Genomic DNA, 14,864 nt, shown 5'->3' with positions numbered 1-14,864 from the left:
CTGCTCCCCGCTGCCGCTTGCTGCTGTCTCACGGTGCCGTGGAAACCGCTGCACTGTGATCTCCGTGGCTGAAGAGGCTTTCTGTGCCTCTAAAATACTCTATCTGCCTTTTTAAGAGCGTGGCTGTGTTAGACGCGTGTCATTCGCGTGGTTTAGTCTTAAACACGACGTGACGAATAGTTGCATCCAGACAGAACCAAGCGCAGGCAAAGAGGTGGTGAAGAGTACAAGTGGAAACTTTGTAAACTTTGCACTAGGGAGGAAAACACGCCGACATACCGCTAAAATAATAGAATGCTATTGAGTCATTAATTCCTGTTAGAGCTGTGTTGCTTTCTTCTCAGTGTGCAGCTCTGAGGCATCTAATTCCTTCAGTACATTCAATTCTGAAATTAAGTGACAAAAAAACTTTGGAGCTTTCCAGGGATTTAATTTTCAAAGATTGCTGTACCTTAACCATCCAAATGATTTTTCTTACAAATTATTTTTTATGCTGTGTCTAGTAGTCTGCATGTCCCCTTATGAGCAGTGGGACACTTTAAGCAGCTACCCATGCACTTCTTAATGTTGATACTGTGGTGAAACGTGAAAAGGGTATTGAAAGATGTTTAGCAGGGCAAATTGGAAGTTGTGTATTGTTTGTTCCCATATTTGGGTTGTCTCATTTTCTTCTATCACTTTAGCCGTAAGTGGAGATAAGTTCTTGCGAGTTGGCTTTTTTCTGGTGCCATTCACACTTCTACTGTGTAGTGCTTTGTGTCACTGCAGTAGGATGGAATATACCTATGTCTTTTACACTGTCATTTCTGCAAAAATCCCAGGGAGGTGATGTATAATTAGTAAGCCATTGACCTTTCTGTATCAAGGTGTCAAGAGAAATTTCCCTGACTGTGGATGGGTTCTTGCCTGAGGATGGAAGTGGCTGCATCGTGGGTGTTGAAGATCTTCCAGAGCAGGAGAGTGTGTGTGTTGCTACAGCAGCTGGAGACATCCTACTGTGCAATCTGAGCACAGAGCAGGTAACATGGCAGGAAAGACTCAACTGTAGTGAGGAAATTTGGAGGAAAGTGTAACATTTAAAATTTCTTCAGTGGTCAGTTGTACACTCATTGCATACTGAGCTGTGGCTAGTTTCCATTCTCTGGGCAGACAAACTGATGGTAGCCTTGGGAATGACTAAAGACAGAATATATACTCTGTAAAATAACTTGAATTGAAATGATGGTTTGCCTGTCCACAGCCTGTGTCCTCTGAGTTTGCTCAGTGGGCTCCTAGCAGCAAAGGATCTGCTGGAGAGTCTTACAGAAGCAGGATATCGTTGAGACTAGGTGAAGAATAAAGTAATCCATTCATAATTCACTGTGTAGCTACCATTTTGTTATCAGTAGATACATGTTGGCATGATTTAGGAAATGGCAGAAACTGAGATACTTGCTTTCTCCTCCTTCCTCAGTGTCTTGTATCATCTTCAGCAAGACACCACAGCAGCACCCTCTGAAATCTGAATCAGCTCCCACAATACCAGTCCAACAGCGCAGGTTTAAGTGGACATGAGATGATAGTGGTCTGTCTGAGTTAACTGTAAAATTGTGGTTATTTGTAGCTTGTCTTGGTTCATGTTTGCACTTGATTTGCAGATACCACTTAAATGTTCAGTTAGCTGTATCTGAAAAATGTGTCCTGTATTGCAATTTACAGTATATCATTAGGGAATAGAACTTACCAGAGTTTTTTGGCTTTTTTTTAAAATTTTTTTGTTTGTTTGTTTGTTTTTGGTTTTTTGTTTGTTCGTTTTTGTTTGTTTGTTTGGTTTGGGGTTTTTTGTTTGTTTGTTTGGGGTTTTGTTGTTTTTTTGTTTGGTTTTTTTTTTTGCATTGATAGTTGCATCAGGTTTAACATCAGATTCTTTATTTTGTGGGGTGTTGGCTTACTTTTCTGGTTTTTTGCTTTACTTTCCAGTCTTCTTTTGGTGCAGTCTCGGCACCAAGAAGGAGGTCTGGAAAACTCTTCTGCTTATTCTGAAACCCTCTCTATGTAAGCAATAGTTACTCTGCTGACAGGTGCCCAGTCTCATTTTTCTTACGTGGAAAGATTGTGACCCCCAAGCCTAATTTCTTCAATGGCATCGTGTTGCTTTTTACCACAAGTAATATATTTGTTGTTCTGTTCCATGCCTTTTGCAAATCAGAGTAACCAGGCATAACTAAAGTTCTCTGCCTACTGCTGTTACTTGCTCATGATGGCCCAGTAAAACTAGTCCAGCTTTCCATAAACTTTGACATTGGTGCAGGTATATACAGTTGTCAAGTTCAGCATTCACAGGCTGGTCAGAGTTTACCCCTGTGTTGGAATTTTCTAGGCAAGAATCATTATGTCTGTGTTTTGTTACTGAAGAATATTTGCCAATGTAATCACAGGCCCTATCAGGTCATATTAGCATTGACACTATATGTGTTGGCATAAGACTGAGAATTGCAGAATAAAGTTTTTTCCAAAACGGTGCATGGTAGAATGTGCTAGACTCTACATTACCTGGATTCTCATTCATAAACATTCTGGTAGTCAGAAATGTGTCTTTTGTTTTGTTCAACACAAAGTGTGAAGTTAGACATTAGGGGTTTTTTTAAGTAGAAGGCAATTTTCTTTTCCCTTGGTGACTGTTTGTTTTTGTGCTGGGATAGTGGTGCCCTCATGTTCCTGTGATCTTATTTTGGTCTTGTAGGTGGAATGTGTTGGAAGTGTGGACAGCGGTCTTAGTGTGATGAGCTGGAGTCCTGACCAAGAGCTCGTTTTGCTTGCAACAGGTATCAACAACAGCCTGTAAGCTTTCTGCCTGTAGGAGTGAAACTCTCTATGGCCAAAGCACAAAACATAACCGAGATTGAGAGAGGGACGAAAAAGTTACAAGACTGGGACTTGGACTTAAAGTGGAAAAAACTCTACCAGATCCTATATATTAGATTTCATTTCATGGTTCATAAGGTGTTTCGGAGATCCAAGGAGAAATTGGTTAGGCCCAAAAAGCTGCTTTGTGGAAGAGATTTTAGTCCTTTAAATCTTCCCAGGAAGTACATTTGATCTTGCCTCAAAAGCATAATGACTTCTTTATATCACCATTTGGTTTCTTCATAACAAAAACTGTTTCTTGGCCTTTGGTATGAAGTATACGTGTCACAGACCCTAATTAACTACAGGTGTGACTCATCTAGAAAATCAAATTAGCTTCAGACAAAAGAGAATCATAGAGTGCTTGAGGCTGAAAGGAAACTTTGGTGATTGCCTATTCCAACCACCTTGCTTAATGTGTGTTACCTAGAGCAAGTTGTTTGGGGATTTTGCCCAGTTAGGTTTAAGACACCATAACCCTCTGGGCATCCTGTTTCTATCTGTTACCACCCTCAGAGTAAGAAAAACCCCCTTTTCTTAGGTTTTAAGGGAATTTTCTGTGTTTTAGTTTGTGCCCATTGCTTCTTGTGCTGTCGCTCAGCACCACAAACAACATGGCTGTGTCTTCTTTACTGTACCCCACCTCCCACATAATATATTTACACATCCTGTTGAGATTCTTACCTGGAAAGATTGTACCTGAAGCCTTCTCTCCAGGGCAGTCTGGCTTGTCTCAACCTCCACTCATGTGACATCTTTCAAGCCCTTAATCATAATTTTGATCTTTTGCAAGACCTACTCCAGTATGTCCTTTCATTTAGGAAGCCCAAAAATGGAGTCAGCATTCCATATTTCTCACCAGCACTGAGTGGAGGAGCAAAATCACCTCCCACAGGCTGCTGGGAGCACTCCTAATGCAACCAGGTGCTGTTGTCCACCTGTGCAGCAGGATGTAATGCTAGCTAGTTCAGCTTGATGCCTCAGGAAGCACAGTGTATTGGTTTTTGCCAAGCTGCTCTCCAGCCACTTGATTCCCACTCTCTCTTTAGTTCCTAAGATTATTCTTTTCCATATGCAGGACATTTTTTTCTTGTTGAGCTTTATGAAGTTCTGGGCAGCCCATCTTGCCTACCTGACAGGGTTCCTGTGGACAGCAGCATACCCTTCTGCTTTACCTGCTGCTTTTCCCAGTTCTGTGTCATCTACAAACTTGGAAAGGGTCCCATTCTTTGGATCATTAAGGACAATGTTAATCATTGTGCCTAGTGTCCAGGGGCACGCTGGTGACTGACCTTGAGCTGCACTTAATGACAGTGCTAGCAAGCTTTTGAGCTTGGCAGGTCCTCTCTGTCCTTTTATCTATCCCATACTTCATGGGTTTGTCTGTGATGAGTTGGCACACAGCATCAAAAGCCTTATTAGGGTCAAGATAAATGAAATCCACTGTTCTCCCCATATCCACAAGCTGGTCATCTCATTGTAGGAGCTTATCAGGATGGTATGATTTTCTCTTCATAAATCTTTCATGACTATTCCCAGTAGCCTTCTTGTCCTTCATATCTCCAGAGAAAAGGAACCAAGTATTTGTTTGGAAGGTGGAAAAACTTATTAAGATTAGGCCAGGAAGCATATTTTTGAGGAGAAAAACTTGGAAGTGTTCTGTTCCAGTTTACGGTTTCATGCTTTGGAGGATATGTTCTCTCTAGTACCATGTTTTCTGTATTCAGGTCCATGGCAGAACAATAGGAGCACACAGGAGAGCACTTGAGTTTTTATTTGCTGCAGATACCATTACTAATACTGTATTTTATATCTGCCTTGCAGGTCAGCAGACTCTCATCATGATGACAAGGGATTTTGAACCAATTTCTGAGAAGCAAATCCACCAAGATGAGTTTGGAGAAGGTGAGAAGTGCACTGAAATTAAGTTGCCCTAGCTGATGTAGTTGATATGGTGTAAGCACATGGAAAGTAAGGAAATGGAGCTGAGCACTTTGAGGCCCCAGGAGACATTTTATTTACATTGTAATGCTGCTGGACAGCTGAAGGGTAAAGTCAATATTGTTACTTGTCAGCATAAATTCAAGTAAGGTCCATGTACCAATGTACTTTCTAGGCTACATAACTTCCCAGCAGGTTTTTAGAATAAAATTTGGGAACAAGGTGTGTCATCATTGAGTCTGTAACAGGAGTGAGGCAACACACTAACTCTCTTCAGCAGGCTAATATGAGTTTTATTAGAAACCAATTCTTTTTATGCGCCATTCCTGTACAGGTGGACCTCATTGGTCATGTAATCAACACCCTGTCACCACTGGCTAATTAAGAAGATGCCCTTTGATAAACATATAATGAGAAAACAACTGTTCAAAACACCAGCTGCAAGATTGTTTTATTTGTTTCTCTCAGCCTTCTCAGAACTCCCCAGAACAATTCCTGGGAAAGTTTATCTGGCTTTCTCTCTCTGACCTGACTGTGGCATCCACAATGGTGTGGGTTGCTTGAGGCTGTAGTTGTGTACATAATGCACAGTAGTTAAGGTATTATCTGTAAATCTTCCACTACAACGATTATTTCTTCTCCAGGAAAGTTTGTTGCTCTTGGATGGGGTAAAAAGGAGACACAGTTCCATGGATCAGAAGGCAAACAGGCAGCACATCGCAAGCAGACGGTATTATACTGCTTTTTTTGTGTCAAGCCAATGCTCTCTCAGGGAAAACAGGCATAAAGAAAGTTTCTGTTATTCCTGTGATGCTGATTTGCCACCACCTTTCTGGTAGTTCTCTTCATATGCTGCTTCTGTTTGTTCCTGTGTTGTCTGAAATCATACATGTTTATCTTTCTTTGAATTCAAGCAAGCATCAGAGAGTATTTACTTTTCAAACAGAGCTCAGTGAGATTTGTAGCCATTCCAGCATCAATCTTAAGCAAATCTCAATTCATTGTGTGTCCAGCTTATGCACTGTTGTCTATAATTAGAGACCCCAGTGAATGAGAGGGATAATGTGTGGTTATGTGAAGAGACAGTCATATGCACTTGGAGGAGGATCAGATTGAATTAAATAGTTTTAATTCTAGTGTTTCCTAAAACAAAATTTTGAATAGTGAGTTTTTAACTTACTAGTCTTGACACTTTTTAATGGATTTCATCATAAGGCTCTTGAAAGAGCAGTCTGTTTAGACAAAGACAGCAGGTGCCTTCCCAAACTTTGATGCCACTTTCTTTTGTGTGACTTCAGGAAGTGCTGCCAGCATCAGCCTGGGATGATGGCAGGCCTCGGGTGACGTGGAGAGGAGACGGGCAGTTTGTTGCAGTGAGTGCTGTCTGTCCAGAGACAGGTATGGCACCCCACTTCTTTGAAATACCAGCTTGTGTGAAAGGCTTCTTAAGCAGAATCTAGGTAAGGCAAGGATTGTTTGTGTCTGTTGACGATTTAAAGTGAGGGTGAGTTGAGCTATTTAATCACCCTTTTCTCTGCTCTGATGTTCTCAGACCCATTTTATAGATATGATATTTTGAATATTTTCTGTGTGGTTTGGTTTTCAGTTCTGTGAGATGCCAGGAAGGAGTACTACTTTGCAGATACTATCTGAACTATATCTCTTTTACCTGCTCAAGCTTTAAGCAATACCTGATGGGCTCTCAATGCCAAATGGATGAATATGTTTGGGTTCATATACCCACTGTCCCTCATATTAGAGTTTAGCCCTGCACACTTTCTTAAAGATACTGGTGATACTTTTCCCTTGGTTCTGCCCTGAAGTCAAGAGAGGTGATGAGTATATGCATTACCTCTAAGACTGTGTGTTCATGGAAAACTGTACATTACTTCTAAGACTGTATCATGGAAAACAATGTATTTTCCATTATAAATACTACTTTCTGAGCTGTTTAAATGTATTGGTTAACATATTGAACTGCATCAAACTGCACTGCTCTTCCACTTGTTTGGATTTTTACCTCAGTTTACTTCAGATTAGGGAGGATTGTAAATTTATAGCTCAATTTTAACATTTCTATGGTGAGAGCTGGAGCGAAAAATTATTATGACGGAACTACATCAGACTGAAATTCCTAACACAGTTCCTTTAGTCACTTGCTTACTATGGGAGAACTGCCTGACACAGAATAAATTCTTAGCCCTTAAGGTGTACAAGAGAAATCTCCTTTTATGCATGTGCATCAAAATTTGCTCTTGTACCCTCAGGAAAGTCTCTTCCCAGTTTTCTTAGACTTTTGTCTCATTGTTCTCTCAACCTGTAGGTGCTCGGAAGGTCCGGGTGTGGAGCAGAGAGCTTGTGCTGCAGTCAACAAGTGAGCCTATCTCAGGATTAGAACAAGCACTGTCCTGGAAGTGAGTAGTACTGCAGTCTGCATGCTGACAGCAGTGGTGCTTGTTATTCCCTGGTCACAGTCTTTGATCAGCATTATATTAATTTCTTCAGCATTTGGTTGATTTTTCCCAAAACTTGAAGAAAGTTGCCTTCTGATTCAGCATAAAGAAGAACCCTGAAAATCCTAATACTTTCATCACAAGTGGGAAGAAGGGATAGAGTCTCTGCATAAAGTCAGAGTCAAGTGGGTTTGGGCTCAGCTGTATAAAAAGAAGTATTACAGGTTCCTTTCCTAGTGCTGACATTTATTTGATCACATATCATTTGGTGGCTATCATAAGCTCTGGTCTGTACTGGATCTATGACTGTTGGAACAGTGCTGAGGAAAACACGTCCTCTGCTGCCTTTTCTTCATGTCACTGGAAAAAATGTGAGATCATGGGGGTTTATAATGACAGTTAGGGATTGTGTAAGCAATGAGTTTTCATTTGGCTCTTTTTAAAGGCCCTCAGGAAACCTGATAGCATCTACACAAGAAAAACCCAACAGACATGATGTGGTTTTTTTGGAAAAGAATGGACTTCTTCATGGAGAGTTCACCCTCCCTTTCCAGAAAGGGCAGGTCAAAGTAAGTTCCTTGTCTGGGCTTCTTTGATGAGAGTGTAATGGAGAAGAGGACTAGATCTCTTACAGATTATAGGAAAAGTTTTTTAACTTAATACTTTGTGCTTATCCTAATGGGAGAAGTGACCTGAAAAGAGAACAATGAAGAAGCCTGTGGAGAAGATGCAAGCCCATAGTACAAAGACATGTAGTAAAGGATGATTGTAGCCCTGGGGTACTCCTGTGCTCTATATACTTTGCGCTAGGCAAGTGAATCAAAAGTACTTTTCAGCGTGTCAGTCATTGCCAGAGTACTCACATTATCCCAAACAAGTGAGAAGCTATTGCTAGAGTGTTACTTCAGCTTCTGTGCTTGGATGCTGAGAGGTCTTTTGGCAGGTGCTTAACTCAATGTCAAGGAAAGCAAAGAGAAGGCTGCTGTCATTTTTGTGGCCTCCTCATCTGTGGTCTTCTCAGGATGCCTTGTCAGGAGCTTTATGATGTGCATGGGCTCTGTTTGTGTATTAGCCCATGTACCTTTTGTTTTTGGATCCCCTCCTGGTCTTGTAAACTTTCTGTGAGCAAGAATATCAGCAGCAGCCATGTTTATTTCTGCAGGTTAACGAAATGCTTTGGAATGCAGATTCTACAATCCTGGCTCTATGGCTGGAAGACCTGAAGGTGGAAAACTCCAACCCAAACACTTATGGTGAGAGCACTCCATGGGGCTCTGGCTCTTAACACTTGCCTGCAAATGTTCTTAGCAGCGGGTCCTTACCTGCAGGGTAGGAGACACTGTGGAGGCTTGCAAGTGGCTTTGAGACCACTGTGCTGTTGTCATGGTTTGACCACAGACAGCAGCCAAGTGACCCCACAGAGTCACTTGCCCACTTGCCCACCAGCAATATCATGGAGAAAATCAGGTGGGTAAAAGCTGGAAAACCCATGGGTTGAGATAGTAACAGTTTGCTTTGAAAAAGAAAAAGCCATGTGTGCCATAAAAAGCAAAGCAAGGAATTCCCCTGAGCAGGCAGGTGTTCAGCCATGTCCCGGACAGCAGGGCCCCATCACGAGTAATGGTTACTTCTATTATAGAAGAAAAATGCCATTAGTTCATATATCCCACTCTTCCTCATTCTTCCTCTCACTCTATGTATGAACATGATGTCATGTGGTTGGAAATATCCCTTTAATCAGCTGGCGTCACCTGTCCTGGCTGTGTGCCCTCCTGATCTCCTATGCATCCCCAGGTTCCTTGCCAGCTTGGCAGTTTGGCAGTACAAAAAGCAGAAAAAACCTTGGCTCTCTGTAAGCCCTACTCAGCAATAACTAAAACATCACTTATCCGTGCTGTGTTCAGCACAAATGCAAAACAGAGTCCCATACTTGACACTGTGAAGAAAATTAACCACCCCAGCCAAAACCAGCTCAGCTGGTGAGGAAGAACTGGTGGTTCAGCCTGAGTTTGAAGCATCTTCCAGGCTGCTGTAACTGGAAGTGGTACAAATGGAATAGTAAAGGTCTGAGTCCTTCATTAAACCAGGGGTACTGTCTCAAAGGGTAGCTCAGTAAATTTTAGGATTGACTTTTGCACAGCGTGTTGTTTTCTTGTGCTGTGTGTTGTATGACAGGTCATGGACTGAAAACTAGAACTGTTATTTTAATTGCACTTAACCCACCCATAGAGGGGCAGTGGTGGTTGGGAGGGATGGTTTGAGCTGGGTCTCAAATACTGGTCTGTGGTAACTATTTGTTTTTCTGCAGTTCAGCTGTGGACCACAGGGAACTATCACTGGTACCTAAAGCAAAGTCTACACTTTGGTAGCTTGGAGGAAAATCAGTTGGTGTCACTGCTATGGGACCGAGAGAACCTGTATAGACTACATATACTCTGCCAGGGCTGGCATTACCTCTTCTACGACTGGCACTGGAGCACAGACCATGGGCTGGGGGAGAATAGTCAACATATGGCAAATGTGGCTGTCATAGATGGAGGTAAGCAGTGGGACAGCTTTCCAGCTCTAGGGTGAGAAAAGATGAGGTAACCTTTTGTATTCGGTTCTTCTTTTACTTGTTGCTACAGCGCTTTTAGGGAGGGATCCATGTAATTGATACCTGCTTCAGGGTTAGCTTAATGAAGATAACCGCTAAGAGCACACCAACCATTTTCCTGTAACATCATTTCTGCTTCCTATAAAGAATCCAGGAAGAACTTCACTAACATTTGGACTGGGGTTCATCTTGGATTTTCTTCTCTTTTCTTCCACAGATAAAGTGCTTGTCACAGCCTTCCAGCATGCTGTGGTGCCTCCACCCATGTGTACCTATGAGCTCCAGCTCCAACAGGCAGTTAATCAGGTTGCCTTTCACACAGATCCCAAACATAGTGGGGACATGGCTATCCTGGATGCTGATAACAGGATCTCTTTGTACAGATATGGTGAGAGCATGTTACAGCCTTGTTAAAAGAAACCCTGTGTTCCTGAGAATAGTACCTTAGGAGACTGGTTAGGTGATGGTCACTTAAATCTTTACACAAGCCATGCTTGGTTTTAGTGTGAGTTCAAGCTCTGCTCTCATTTCCAGTAGTTTGAGTGACATAGAAGCATTTTGGTGGTGCATTGACTTTGTGAGAAGACAGTGTTTGGCACTTGACTATGTCATTGTGCTGGTAATATTCCCCTGCCTAGCTTCAGCTGCAGCATGTGGTATCTTGCATAAGCTGCTCTGATGGTGTGATGATGACTGTCACTGGGAAGTGTCTGGGAACCTGTCTGGGGCACCCAGCACTTCCCAAAGCAGTTCTATACACAATGTGCTGTGAGGAAACAGCTGTTTTGTACTGCAATGTTGGAATGTGACTGTCTTTCTCAAAGTGAATGTTAATGAGAATTAACATTTTGGCTGTAAAAATAGGGATGGCATTTTCTGACGTTTTTAATACTTGCACGAAGCATCTACTTTTTGCAAAGATTGAAGATGGAAGGGGCTCTGTTGGGTGGATGTCTAAACTCTGCTTTGTTCTGCTTTGTGTTTGCTAGGACAGAGTACAGGGAATGACCCTTCTGTCAAGTTTGGAGCTGTGGGAGGAGATGGCTTTAAAACAACTGTAGAAACACCATACCTGGATAAAACCTACAGGTGATAAAGAACTACTACAGCTGTAGAGGGGATAAGAGGGTTGTACCTGACTGGATTCTTTAGAGGTCACAGCTCTTACCACTTTTCTCAAGATTTTTAAGAGGCTATCAGATAACATGGTTTCATTTTGTGGACGCTGTGCCTGCAACTAGGACTAACTAAAGGACTTTGAACATCCTTTACTGAGGTCTCAATATAGTAGAACCAGTGACTGTTAATGACAGCAGTGAGATATCTCTTCCTGTGCCTTCCTGTGCTTGGTGCACAGAGGAATGATGGTGCAGTGCCCAGGCCCATGATCACATCACACAGAGCAACAGAGCTGCTTGCATGGAAGAGACAGTGATGAGGTTAAAATTCCCACCATGTTCCCTCTTTGTTCCTAGAGGATTCATGCTTTGGTTATTAGTGTTTCTGCACTGGAGCCCTCCCAGCCATGCTGTATATTTAAACAGTCAGGCTGTGCTTAGGAAGTCCTCTGCCTCTTTAGTGAGGTGGCCTATTGAAATCAGGTTCTATTTGTGTCTCAACCTCTCCTATTTTGTGACAGAGTTGATGTGAGCAGCAGCAGCAATGAAGTGATGAATCCTCTGGGGCTCCGATTTCTCACCTGGCTGCCAGATGACAGCTTCCTGGTTGTTGGTGAAGGTCAGCATGCTGCTCAGTCTGTCCTTCACCATCTGACTGCAGTGCCTCGTGTGACTGGAGCTGAAGAAGAGTGCCTGAATTTACGGTACTAGAGAGCTGTCAGTTGTGGCTGAAGTCTGAGAATGCTTTCTGGACAGTGCCTAGAGGGAATTAAGTCTCGTATTAGCCTGGAGGCCATGGGTTAAGGGATTTGGTGCTCTTCTGACAGGAGAACCAAACAGCTCATGAGGCTCCCTACTGGTCAGCGCTTGCCTGTAGTCCTGATGCCTACACCCAGCCTGGCAAGGGTGCGTGCTAGACCTGCCTATATCAGTACAGGATAACTCTGTTCCTTGGAATTCAAGGCCCTTGAGGGAGAGGGGACGGCACATGGCACTAAATTCCTCCATTCCTTTTCCCACCTTTATCAAGGTCCAGGAGGGGACCAGTAGCCATCAAAATTGCTGTCCTCCTCCTTTTCCTCCTCCTCACCTGCTGGTCTTTGTGGGGCCAGTTGAGCTAAAACCAGACACAAAAGAAAGCCACCTGGGGTGCAGAAATACAGGGGGGCTGCTTTTTGCAGCACTCACCCAGCAGAGACAGAATGATCTGCACATGAACTGTAGAACAGTAAAAGAGGGGTGTGTTTGCAGAGTGCTGCAGTGCAGACAGTGACCAGCACAGTTAGGCAGATGCCTGTTGACAGGAGTTGCTGGTGCTCTGTGGTGCCACTGTCAGCTGACATAGGTGTGAGAAGACTGCAGAAGATCCTTACATGAACAAAGTATGTCCATGCTGGAGATGTGTGTCTTTTCAGCTGGCTACAAGAAAGGCAGGAGTGAAGTATCTGCTCTTAAGTGTGTCTGCTGTGACTGACATTCTGTACATCCTCTGTCTTGCATCAGGTTGTCAGTGCCTGTAGACGGAGAAGTGATTAGCCTGTACTGCTGCCCAGTGACCAGAACTGTAGCTCTGCAGCTGACTGATAGGCGGATCCTAAAATACCTGTGGGGTAAGCTGGACTCTGTTAAAGTACCTGGTCTTAGGGGTAGTTGTTACATATTTTTTAAAAGGTTTAATGAGATGATTTGACTTTCGGGGACTTGAGTGACTCTTGCTGTGTAGTTGGTGCTGCTTTTATATTTCCTCTCCTTCCAGAAATGGGCTGAAAGTAGGGATTTGTGTCACAATTCAATTAAAGGTAACTTTATATGTATACACACGCATATGTTAACACGAATATGCACGTACAAAGTTCAGTGCTTACTGACTGCCACATTCATAGATCTTCTCTCTCATTCCACAGTGGAATAAAGGCACCACTGAGCCCCTGGAAGTTACCACCTTCTTGTCCACCGTGTCATGGATTTCTGTGCCAGCATTCCCCGCCTCTTTCAGATAGTGTAGCTTATTCCCAGTTCTGGTTTTCTTAAGATACATATCATGTGGTTTTAATGTCTGAGTTTTTGTTTGGCTGGAAAACAATTATATCTTCTTTGCTCCTTAGAGGCTTCTACTCCAGTCCTTAAGCCCTGGAGGAGTAGCAGTAGCTCTGCTGTTCAGTTCCCCTACCGTTGTGTGCAGACTTCCATCACAAGGATCAGTGGTGAAGTAAGTAAGGCTGCAAGCAAATTGAATTCCCTACTCAGTTGTTCTCTGTGCCAAAAGTACACCATGGTCTTCTGCGCAGGACCCAGTGATACTTGTTCATGTTCTTCATAAGGCCCTTTGCAGAGCTGAAAGCTTATCCTCCCTTGCCTTCTAGAGCATTTCTGGTGGATTGCAGTTAACACCTGATCACCCTGTTCTATGAACAAATAAGTTCATTAAAAAGTGAGAAAATTCAGATTGGAAATTTCTAGCAGTTACTGCCACACTCTTTTTGAAAGGAATGTTTTGCTCAGTTTTATTTGAACTTACCCTATTAGCAAATATGGTGCACTGAGTTACTGCAGATGTCCTGCTGCTGCTTTTTCCTGTTGGAGATGCTTTCTTGATAGTTACAGCAGCTTAAAGAATGACTAGCTGTTTTGCTGATATTTCTGGCGTTTCTTTCCTTCATTGTGCATCCAGCTGTAGGAAGCTGCTTTGGTTAGCTCTGTAGTGGAGCTGTTCCTCTGGTATCGTAGACCAAGTCCTGCTGAATAGAAGAGCCTAGATTTCTAGCATAGCTTTCCATTTTGCAACTGTGCAGTTACAGGGTAGGCCAGGATGGATTTTCAGCCAGCAGTGTGTAAAGATGTTCAAGTTAAAGTCCTCCTGGAAGAGAGGTTGGATGACTTGCTGTCTGTCTTCTCTAAGTAATTCACATGAAGTACTCGTTACCTAATTGTAAGGTACTTCAGTGTAAGGTGCTTCAGTGCTTGTCAGTGTTGTGAAAGACTGGAGGTTGTGATAGCTCATAGTTGTCATTATTTTAATTACAGGAGGTGATCTTGGGCCTCACAGATCGATGCCGGTTTTTTGTTAATGATATTGAGGTACAAAGCTTTTGCCCCTCATTTCCTGCCCTTTTTCTCTGCCAAAGGCAGCTTCCGTATCCTGGTCTAAACTGTGATAAACTTCATTTTTTCACAGGTTGCTTCTAACATCACATCATTCGCAACATACAACGAGTTTTTGTTGGTGACAACCAACTCGCACACCTGTCAGTGCTTCTGCTTGAAGAACTTGTCAGTGAAGGGTAAATATCATTTAGCATTTGTCTTGGAAACACAAGATGTCCCCATTTTTCACATCCAAACCTGTTGTATTTGGGTTCCTCAAAGAAAATGTTAAAGAGATGAGAGTAAGAGAGCTGCTTTCAGAAGTCTACCAGAGAGCAAGGAGCTCAGGAACTGACTATATATCAGGTGTTTTTCACAGGGAAGAAAATTTGTGCTGTAGTTGACTATTACACTGTTTCTAACAGCCTAGCCCTGTATTCTCTTCCTTCCCTCCATGTTCAAAAGGAGAAGTCTGTGTGCTATTTGAGGATGTGTGGTAGGGAGGGGAATCACTGTAGAAAGAGTTTCTGGTGGTGTCTGGCTTTGAGAAGCATGATGACTTTGGTAAAGGCAGACAACAACTTATTGGTCCTTTTATACCCTTCAGTGCTACTCTTATCTGGTCTGTTGAGCTTTGTCATCCTGTTGTGCAGAAGACACAGCTCTGCTTGTCTTGTTCAGCAGTGATCAGCACTCCGCAAGGTCTCATCCTGTCAGGAGTTGTTGAAGATTGCTGTTGTACTGGTGGCTTGGTTGGTCCAGTACAGCCTTGCCTGGCTCCTACAA

The 14,864-nt window shown here is 42.9% G+C and overlaps 1 protein-coding gene across 1 annotated transcript in view; it reads left to right on the top strand.

Moving 5' to 3' along the window:
• Positions 1-14,864, top strand: part of ELP1 (elongator acetyltransferase complex subunit 1) — a 35,330-nt gene that overhangs the window by 431 nt on the left and 20,035 nt on the right. Inside the window, exons 2-17 of the mRNA XM_064736729.1 lie at positions 867-1,019; positions 2,723-2,804; positions 4,711-4,791; positions 5,472-5,557; positions 6,126-6,225; positions 7,151-7,241; positions 7,726-7,849; positions 8,443-8,533; positions 9,589-9,819; positions 10,094-10,264; positions 10,866-10,965; positions 11,516-11,698; positions 12,498-12,604; positions 13,100-13,203; positions 14,019-14,072; positions 14,170-14,275. Of these exons, the coding sequence (XP_064592799.1) occupies positions 867-1,019; positions 2,723-2,804; positions 4,711-4,791; positions 5,472-5,557; positions 6,126-6,225; positions 7,151-7,241; positions 7,726-7,849; positions 8,443-8,533; positions 9,589-9,819; positions 10,094-10,264; positions 10,866-10,965; positions 11,516-11,698; positions 12,498-12,604; positions 13,100-13,203; positions 14,019-14,072; positions 14,170-14,275 (1,864 nt within the window). The remainder of the gene's footprint in view (positions 1-866; positions 1,020-2,722; positions 2,805-4,710; positions 4,792-5,471; positions 5,558-6,125; positions 6,226-7,150; positions 7,242-7,725; positions 7,850-8,442; positions 8,534-9,588; positions 9,820-10,093; positions 10,265-10,865; positions 10,966-11,515; positions 11,699-12,497; positions 12,605-13,099; positions 13,204-14,018; positions 14,073-14,169; positions 14,276-14,864) is intronic.

The sequence above is a fragment of the Zonotrichia leucophrys genome, chromosome Z, assembly GCF_028769735.1.
Source record: "Zonotrichia leucophrys gambelii isolate GWCS_2022_RI chromosome Z, RI_Zleu_2.0, whole genome shotgun sequence".
Taxonomy (NCBI): Eukaryota; Metazoa; Chordata; class Aves; order Passeriformes; family Passerellidae; genus Zonotrichia; species Zonotrichia leucophrys.
Note: the sequence above shows the minus strand (reverse complement) of the source record. Positions and strands in the feature narration are given on the sequence as shown.